The sequence below is a fragment of the Medicago sativa genome, chromosome 3 (genome assembly GCF_051527215.1).
Source record: "Medicago sativa cultivar Bolivia chromosome 3, Bolivia_mono, whole genome shotgun sequence".
Lineage (NCBI taxonomy): Eukaryota > Viridiplantae > Streptophyta > Magnoliopsida > Fabales > Fabaceae > Medicago > Medicago sativa.
The window spans coordinates 14,872,618-14,883,073 of NC_140751.1; the positions used below are offsets into that span (position 1 = coordinate 14,872,618).

General features: G+C 37.1%; 1 protein-coding gene and 1 long non-coding RNA gene across 2 annotated transcripts; both read right to left on the minus strand.

Moving 5' to 3' along the window:
* Nucleotides 1-845: 845 nt before the first annotated feature.
* Nucleotides 846-2,228, minus strand: LOC146936005 (uncharacterized). Its single transcript, XM_085749126.1, has one exon. The coding sequence runs from the start codon at nt 2,226-2,228 to the stop codon at nt 846-848; it is 1,383 nt and encodes a 460-aa protein (XP_085605252.1).
* Nucleotides 2,229-7,684: 5,456 nt separating this feature from the next.
* On the minus strand, nt 7,685-10,154 carry LOC146936006 (uncharacterized). The gene is made up of 2 exons (XR_015033124.1): nt 9,547-10,154; nt 7,685-7,921 (listed from the first exon to the last, which is right to left on the minus strand). It is a non-coding gene; the product is annotated as an uncharacterized LOC146936006 (long non-coding RNA).
* Nucleotides 10,155-10,456: the final 302 nt, after the last annotated feature.

Genomic DNA, 10,456 nt, shown 5'->3' on the forward strand with positions numbered 1-10,456 from the left:
TGAACCTTCATAATTAGGCATCCATTTGCCCCTGGAGTCTGGTTGGAAAGTAGTACAAAGTTCCGTTCTTGAAATTTATGGGGACGAACCTTTTTGTCAGAAGCTTGTTTTAAACCTCTTTTGATATATTTGCACAACGTCGTCATGTGTTTAAATTCGATCAAGCTTGGACTTTAGCAGAACTCCTATTGACGGGACTTTGACTTCCACGAGAAGCAACGAACTCCATGTTGCATATTGGGGAAGGAGGGGGGGTTGCCCCTGTTGAAATGTGTACTGAAGTACGATATCCATGCGAGGCAACAGTAACGTCTCATGCCAGTCTTTGTGAGTGACTGCCATCTTCTGAACAATGTTCTTGATTTTTGTTTGCAGCTTTGACAGCTAAGATGCCCCAGTATGTGAGAGATCTCATCGGGAGTCTCTTCACTCTCTTCTTCAGCTTCGGACACAGGGAACTCAAAGTTGGAAGAGAGTACATGGTTAACATGTTCAACGGGTTTATTAATGCATGATTTGATTATTGATTTTGACAAGTGTAAGTTATGATTATGCAGATATTTGAGAATGATTAAAGAAGAATTTTTTTGGTTTTTTCTATTACCATTTTTCCAGAAAAGCACAAAATAAAAAACAAAGTCGGGATCAAAACGACCTTTTTATTAATGATGGAAAATACATGAAGCAAAAAGCCCTACACAAGTTCACTTTCGTCTTGGGCAGGACGAGAGGATGTTTTTTTTTAAAAAGCGAAAAGCAACAAACAAACATCATTTGAACAAATAAGTAGCGGAAGGAACGTCAACAGCGACCCAATTACAGCTAACCACTCCATGCGTTAGGTCTTAGAAGGTCAGGCGGTTGGTCCGGATCAAATTTTGAACTGCCTTCTTCATTGCATTACAATGTTCAATATCATGGCCAGGTGCCCCTTGATGGAAGTTACAGAAAAGGTCAGGTCTATACCATGCTGGCAATCTTGCTGGCACCGGAGGAGGCGACTTGGTCTGGACTAGATTCTTTTCGAGCAACTGTGGAAGCAAAACCGCATATTTTATAGGAATCGGGTCATACTGCGGCGTTTTTTGGGCCTGGCGATGTGTATCGACTTGCTGCCCTTTCACCATATTTACTCCCTGGTCTTTCTCCTTTGAACTGCCAGCAGGGACACTTTCATTGATCAGTCGTCCTTCTCGGACTCCTTCTTCCAACTGTACACCTATAGTAACCATCTCAGCAAAGTCCTTGGGGGTACTTCCGACCATATTCACATAATAGAACTGACTGAGAGTTTTAAAAAAGAGCTTGGTCATCTCCTTCTCTTCTATGCGCGGGCTGACTTGGGCAGCAGTATCCCTCCACCGCTGGGCATACTCTTTGAACGTTTCGTTGTCTCCCTGAGTCATAGCTTGTAGATCACTTCGATCTGGGGCCATATCCACATTGTAACTGTATTGCTCCACAAAAGCATCACACAGATCTTGAAAAGTTTGGATATTTGTTTTATCTAGATTCATGTACCATTTTGAGGCAGGACTAGCCAAACTTTCATGGAAGAAATAGATAAGGACTGAATCATCCTTGGAATAGGCAGACATTCTTCTCACATACATTGTTAGATGTTCCTCAGGACAGGATTTTCCCTTATACTTCTCGAAGTCTGGTACCTTGAACTTGTGGGGTATCTGAACATTTGGCACCAAACAAAGATCATAAGCAGTCTTCCCAAATATTTTCTTCCTTTGGAGGGCTCTCACATCTCGCTGAATTTCATCATATTTTTGCTGCAAGTCATTCACTCTATCATAGGCTTCCATATCCCCTGAATAGTAGATGGGCTCTTCTTCTTGTGGAATGGTATGCATCACAGGTGCTGAATAGGTCATAGAGACTGGAGGAGCTCTCATAGGAGGTGGAGGAACATGAGCTACATATTGATGGGTAGGCATCTGAGCTTCACAAGCAATGGGACGAAGTATTTCGCCAACAGTAAGAGGCGGGAACCAGGGCATGGAACGTTGTGGAGCAGAGCACTCCGGAGTATCGGCACAAAACATCCATTCAGGGCCAATAGAAACAGTTTCGGCTTGAGGCCTGATAGGAGGAGCAGGAGGACGTGCTTGAGCAACCGTCAGTGTCTTCATCAATTCAGTCATTTCGTCCATCTTGGTCTGCATGGCTGCAATTTCCTCCCGAAGCAATTGATTTTCTTGCTCGAGAAAATCCATCTTCTCTTTATGATTGCTCGAGTGTTGTACATGCGAGTTGGTTTCGGACGAGGACGCCATGACACTTTTGAGATTGGTTGACCTTTTATGGAGAAGGAAAATTTGTGAGACTCAGAATTGAGACCATGAAATGCACGATGATGCATGATGTTATGCAAAAATAGACACACATTTTCGAAGGATTTGTCACAGTAATTGTAAACATCATAAGGAATATTTTTCATTTGATAATTTGAAATGTTGAAAACAGTTCCCTCAAAAAAATGCCAAAGACAAAGTCCCTGACAAAGCTAAGGTCTAGTTTGAGACTTTTGAAATTGTATTCCTTGGTGTCCCTCTTTACAAGGTCTATACCTCTGATGTTTACAAAGATTTATCTAAGTCCTTCAATGTTTAATGAGAAAAAAGTTAATGAATGTATGCATGTATGCATGATTATGCTAAAGAACAAAGAAAACATAATGAGGTTAGGTCCATGATGATGGAGTCAAGGGCAACAACGCCATTTTGGTAAGGACTATGGTTTCATTTGTACTTGTAACAAGGGTTCTACCAAGTTCCCAAAGTCTGCAACCACTTCCAAATATTATCGGGTTACAAGATTACTCTTGTTCCAATGACATTCGTAGGAAAGTCTCGTTTGGGTGTAGTATCGCGTATCAACTAATTCAAGATTACTCTTGATCAGCCACCGCACTACGTCCTAAAAGGCCAAGATGAGTTAAAGGTAACTAAAGGTCCTCAACTTCGACGGTTACTTGAAAGTAATAGTGCCAAACACGATTACTCATGTCAACATAGTACTACCTCCAAGAACCTCCATTGAGCGGGATTATCACATGTACTAACACTCAAGATTACTCTTGGAATAGCACTTTGATTATATCACCATCCTATCTTAATGTTCCCTCAAGCCCGGGTGTAGGACTTATCTCACCACTCAGGTTTAAGAAAGGAGAAAGAAGAAGGATGAACAAATATATACACGGATTTCCATCTTTTATTTTTTTGTTTTTTTGATTTTTTTTAAGCAAGTTATAGCACAAAAATTAAATAAGACCAAGTTAGGCTCAGCCCTCAAAAGATCTCTTCCCCAGTGAAGTCGCCATTTCTGTCGCGTCATTTTTCGGAGATCAAGACTATTTGGTTAGCGTTTGACTCACTTTTTATTTCACGACTTTGAAAAAATTTATTTAAATTGGGGGGTCCGGGGGTTGGTTATATTTAGGGAAGGTATTAGCACCCTAAATATTCGTAGTACTCTACGAGAACCTTTTGGTTTTATTTAATGTTTTGTGCTATAAACTTGCTTGCTTTTTTTTTTTTAAAAAAAAATGAAACTTTGAAATGATTAAAAAAAGGAAGACCTAATTATCTACATTTTATTGATTTGGAAGGACGAGTGTCCTCTGCCTACGTACCCGTGAGGGATCAAAACCTCGTAGTTCGGGGTTAAGAAAATGACGTTTGATTTGTTTTGGTGTTTTTTATTAATTTTGAAAAAAGGTTTTAAAATAAAAGCCAAGTGGCAAATGAGTATTTGTTTGTATTTTTTATATTGAAAGAAAGATGACTCAAAGTATGATTAAAATTGATTTGATATTTGATTAAGAAAGAAACTAAAAAAGAACGATCACTTGATTGAAAATCAAGGTTTATTATGAAAATATTTTTTGTGATTTTTGTTGATTATTTGAATGTTTTTGTTGTTTTTGAATATTGAATAGGACATAAAATAAACTAACGTAGCAATAAAAATAAAAGCGTGAGAATTTTTTGTAGTGACATTGGATCACCACAAAATCTCCTAACCTAATCTAATTTTTTTTGCATTTTTTGATATATAAAGCAGTAAGAGAAATAAAAGACAGAGACACACACACACACACACACACACTATTTTTTATTTATATTGTACATTGGACCTAATTACATTCTAGATATATGCAATAAAATAAATGACTAAAAATATACATGCATGAATAAATAATACAAATGCAGAATAATAAATCTAAACTTATAAAAGTGCATGAGATAAAATTAACAATAGATAAACTAAAGAGATAAATAAATAACAAAAATAGAAATGCATGATAATAAAACACTAAACAAATCAAACAATGCGTTATTATTTACCTTTGTTTATCGTTTAATTCAAAGATCAAATTAAATTCTACGACAAACAAAAGCAACCAAAATAATAGTATAGAAACAATATGAATTGACCAAAAAACATAAATGGAATCCAAAATAGTTTATACACGGTTAAAAATTAGTATCATGGTAAACATTGCCTCATACAAAAACTAATTTAGTGTCACAAACAAACAAAATTTGCCTCAAAACATATAAACATACACGGTTAAGGTACAGAGTTTGCTTGCTTAAAAAACGTATGAAAATTAAGTATAGAAGAGTTGTTGCAGTATTAAAAGGCTGAAATATCATGAAGGAATCAAAATCAGACGAGTGAGCCTGCAAAGAAATTGATATTCGCAAGTATATATAATTGAATTGAACCATGGTTTTGATAGAGTTCAATCAAGAAGCTGACTTGCGTTTTACTGACACTAGATCTATAATCCTTTTGCAATTTCAACCAAAATCAAGACATGCATAAATTAAACATAAGAAAAGACGATTGATAAGATTAAAAAAATAAAACAAAAAAAGAACCAAAAGTATAAGAGAGAGAGAGAGATGCAAGACAATATGAGTGTGTTGTGTTTTGGCTTGGACCTTTTGATTGGAAAGAAAGTGAATCGGTGAAAGAAAGCTGCCGCCACCTCCAAGGTAGCTCCCCCGATCCCCCCCTTTGATATGTGACTCTGTCCTCCTTTTAAACAATTATGCAGTTTTTAATTTGGACAGAAATTAAACTCCAATTAAAAGTGCATTGAATAGGATTGAATGGCATTGCAAGATGCTGGACGCGTTTGGCATGAAAAAGGGAAGAAAGAGTAGACTTGAGACTCTGCCTGTGATTGAGGCGTGGAAAAGAACAAGAAAATTGGAAAAGAGCAAACAATATTTTTTGGACACTATACTATTTTGGACCCATTAAAAAGTTAACAAAACAAAAATCAAAACTAAAGAAAACGTATTTGACTAAAAGGATAGAAATGGAAAAGAAATGATAAAACTAAATAAATAATAATAATAAATATGGAAAGGTGTAAACTACAAACAAAAGACAAAATCAAATAAAAATATAAAAGATGGAAATTAAAATAAAAGACTAATAAAATAAAATAAAGGAGAAGTGGGCTTGAACTCGGAACAAAATATGAGGTATTTTAAAATACCTCTCTGCCGAAATTTTCACTGAAAAGACCGAGAATATTCCGGGTCAGAGGACATGTGTCAGTGGGACCTTAGGTCAAAAATTGGGGTATGACACTTTAAAAGTTATAAAATCATGGTTTGGCTTGTCTTAACAAGTATCGTTTCCACTTAACAAGTATTGCATACAAGAGTATGAATCTCATTACATAAAGCTTAAGAGTTGCATCTCCTTTCTTGATAACATACTTAACTTCAAAGGTAAATTCTTCCCTTGTTTAACCGATATACATAATTACATATCCATAGGAAATCCTTGGACCTCTTAACATTAACTTGTTCCTCTTCCTCGGAACATTAAACTTGATTCTCCACATCATCTTATCCGGTTATCGCTTGAGCATTAATACCTTTTCCGGAAACCGGTCATCATTCTTGATGCTTTAATTCTTTACTTGAGTCACAAAAGGTACCTTCTAAACCTTACGTGCTTCCCATTATCATCTTTCATGCATCCTGACCATTTCATATATAGCAATTCTTGTCCTTTTCATCTTGCTTAGGTGACAACACATATTTAAAACTTTTACCTTAGCCAACACTGACTGAATACTTATCGCATCGAGAACTTCTTGTTTGTCTTAGGATGCATTCTTGTTACACTTATGTTACCAACCGAATATTCTTCTCAAAGATTCTTTCATACTAAAATCCCATGTTTCGTGTTTAACGATTAGCTTCCATGGCGCTACTCTGATTCCCACCGGTTGGCTTAAACCATTACCCTAATCCGTTAGAGCAATTGAGACTTCAATTCATGCTTATCACTTGATTACTTACTTCTTGAGATCTTCCATGTTGTACCCAACATCACAACCTTACACTTGTCTTCTAAATTCAAAACTCATGATAACTTATCTTATACTCATAATACTTGACTTGGGGGTAAACCTTACATTCTTGCTGATTGCATTTACCTGCTGAGGTATACATATCATACTTGAACTTGTTTTCGAATAAACTCAAATTCCTTTAAACTTTATAGTTCAACTTCATAATGAGCCTTAGCAAATCAATTAAGCAAAACATAGGTTCAAGAGATACGTCATAATTCCACATAATCCGTGAACCTTGTGATTCCTCATAACTTTGCACCGCTTTAACTTCTTACTTCATACCTCTTGCATGAACATCCGTGACTTTCCTTCTAGATACCAGAACTTCTATACTCTTGATCTTGGCTCGTTCTTGATTCTTAACACATTAACTTCCAAAGCTACCTTAAACCGTATCGATTTCGTTGATGGTTTCCCATGTCTATTTCCTTGAAAATCTTAGGATATGATATGCATTCGTAACTTGATGTCATAAAAGATTTTTGTCACATAAAATAGTATTGTGAAGACATCTCCCCAATAGTCATTGCAAACCATGGAAACAAACTAGTAGATTTCACAAAACAGGAAGTTTCGTCCCAGGCTTGCTATTGGTGAGCTTCTCCAACTCTATTATTCAGAAAACATTTATTGCATAAAATTCTTATTCTCAAGTATACAATGCACATCATTCATTCCTATCATCGTAAAATATTCTATAACATATGCATGGCAACATCAACCTTTTTCGATACAATTCTTGGCACGCCGGAAATCAATGCCTTACGCCTAATAACATAAAACTTTCTCTTGAATCCTTAACTTTCCCCACTACGAATAACTTACCTCGTTACATTGCCACTTACACAACTTTTCGAGCATACATGTCCTTAACTTCATTCTCATATTGCTACCATCTTACCCGACATTGTCGGAACGTTCCTTCTTATCATGTCTTACATTCCCGGAGGATTCACACTTGTACATGATCAGTTCACCGGCCACCTTTCGGCACGATCCAACTTCCTACTTACACTCATTCCGAGTTCTTACTTCTGAGTTCACACTTTCCAGTGCATCTTCATCACATACTTCGTTCCTCCTGGGTCCTATTCAGCTCTCAGGCATCCATTCTAATCGTTGAATGCTAAATTGAGTTGATCAGGCTCAACTAACAACTACAACTAGAACATTTACCCGGAACCCAATGGCCCCACTACCTTAGTTGTAACATTAATGACCCAAGGCACGGTCTGAATCGACCTGCTCTGATACCAATTGTAACACCCATACCAGACGTATCTAGAAAGTCTAGCATGTGCATTAATATTAGTACTGGATACATTAAAATTTACAACATAAACTTCATACGAATGAATAATTGTACAACAAATTGCGTTCGTACATAAGTCACATAAATAGCTCATCCATACATTTATAATTACATCCTCAAAAGCTAAAGCATCCTGCAGCGACACGAACGCACACTTGTTGAAATATCCATCCGACTTCAAGCTTGCATAGCATCCTGCTTATCTGAAACAAATAAGGATTGGGATGAGACATAAGGTCTCAGTGAGTTCCCCTAAATCCTAGGCTATAGGCAACCTCAAGGGGAAACCTACGGTCACCACGTGTCTACTTTACAACCTGACGGTTGATTATACGTGTGTGGGGACTTGCATACTAGACGGTTGTGCATACTAGGGCCGTCATAGTCTCATCTTAACTTGTTATAGGCTTACTATAATCATGTGTGTCATGGCGATCAAGGGATCCTAGGACCGCTAACTCATGATACGGTAAACGCATCAAGATTTAACATAACATATTCATGACACAATCCTAAACCGGACGATTAGGGGAACCTAAGATCGTCATCGGCATAACATTCTTTACTTTCTCTATTTCCTGACTTGAACTTGTCTGATAGCATCTTGTGCTATTGTGCATAAACATAATCATACATAATTTCATTATTGCATAAACATAACATAGTCAGGGTCATACTTGGTTAGCGTTGAACAAACATTAATTATCTTGATTCATTTTACGGATAGTCCCGGTTGGAGTAACCCCGAGATCAATCCCATACATGACCGATGTACGTACATCGGACTCCCTCGGTGTCGTGCGGGTCCCTTGCGGCTTGAACCGTTCCCCTTAGGTCGAGAACCTCCCGTATCCCCCTGGCGTGGATAACAAGAGACACGAACACCTACGTCTTGCTTACTCGGTGACATGCGGGTCCCATAAGGCTTGAATCGTTCTCATCATGAGAACCCCTTGTATCCCCCTGATGTGGATAGCAAGAGACATGCCACCTACACTTATTCATATACATACTTAATCATGGTGGAGAGAAATAACCTATCAATCCACAACTTACATACTTGCTAAGTCATTCTAGTTCATGTGCGAAGAGATTATCCTTCGCGTCTTAGTTACATATGCATTCATATTTCTATACTTGGCACACTTAGGGATTCTTGCTAACATGCTAGTTCTCGACAACTATGTCGAGGCTCTAGTTCTCCCTTGCTTAAGGAATAACTTGCTACCCAAATCTATATCATAACATAACATTTCATGTGCAATTCGTCATTGAAATTCTTGATGTTGTTCATGCATTTCTTTACCAATATCCTTAGGTGTAGTGTGCAATGATAACTTGACTTTGAGGGGTGTTTAAAGTTATAAGAGACTGCAGGGAAAAGCTTGGTCGAAACCACTGCATTTCATGAATTTTCTTGTAAAAAGTGTTGTGCTGCCAAATCTCGCTTGAGCGAGATTTATCATGCTTGAGCGAGATTCCAAGCGAGATTTCTCGCTTGAGCGAGATTCCAAGCGAGATTTTTAATTCGGTTCTGCCTTAATCTCGCTTGAGCGAGATTCATCTCGCTTAAGCGAGGTTCTGCAGTACCAGACCTGCAGAATTCGTAATTTTGACCTCTAAATCTCAAAATTAAGTTTCCAATGCACACAAACCACTTAGAATACATAGAAAACAACTTAGAACAAATACATAACAACAAACAACATAATTTCAATGATTAATGGCAAAAGGGGTACTAAAACCCTAACTTACATTCTAATACAAATCATGTTTATTCACAAGATTAAACAAACCCAAAGGTAGGTAATCTATCTATGGAACTCACCTAATCAATGATTTCATAGCAGCTCCAAGTTCCTTGCTCAAGCAACCAAAACTCTAGTTTTTGATCCATATGTTTCCTTTGTTCAACCCACCTCAATCTTGATGTTTTCTTGCAATCTAAGACTTCATGATCCTTGCTTGATCATCTTTGATCCAACCCATAGCTTCTTCATCAAAACCCTAACCTTGAATCTTTTCTAAAGAGAAGGAAGGATTGGAAATAAGCTCAAACCAAGTCACCAATCTCTTGTGGAAAGATAGAGACACTAAAATTGTTCTTGAATCTATGAAGAAGAAGATTTGATGCATGATGTGGTGTGAAGAGGGAAAGGATCGATGGAAGAAGAGAGAAGGAGAAGGAAGCTCTTGCCAACCTTAAGAGAGAGAAAGGAAAAGAGGAAAATGAGATATTTTTGGTGTCTTAACCCAATAAATATCCTTTCCCATGCAATTACCATATTGCCCTTGGCTTAAACGTGTTTAAAACGACTCTGATACTTTTCCCGTAAAAAGCTGACATGTCATAAAATATTTTCCATTAACTTATTTTCCGAGATATTGGTCCTCTAGCACGATCGACTGGTAATATTCCGACACCGACAGGCGGGATATTACATATGACAATATATACTTAACATTTTTTTTATTATTAGTTCTTAAATTCCTCATATCAAAACCAAATAAACTTATTACTATTATGCTAATTTATTTTAACGCCTTTTCACATTCTTTGAATTTATTTTTCCTTTATTCTACCATTCGATCCCCTGCCTTTCATTTAAACCATTCGATCCCTTCGCTTTCATAATTACCTCGTTTTGATCCCTTCGCTTTCATCTACCTTTTTTCGAACTAGTAACTTGTTGATTCCTTCCAAGTTATAGAGTGTTAATGTAGTCTCAATTAATTGC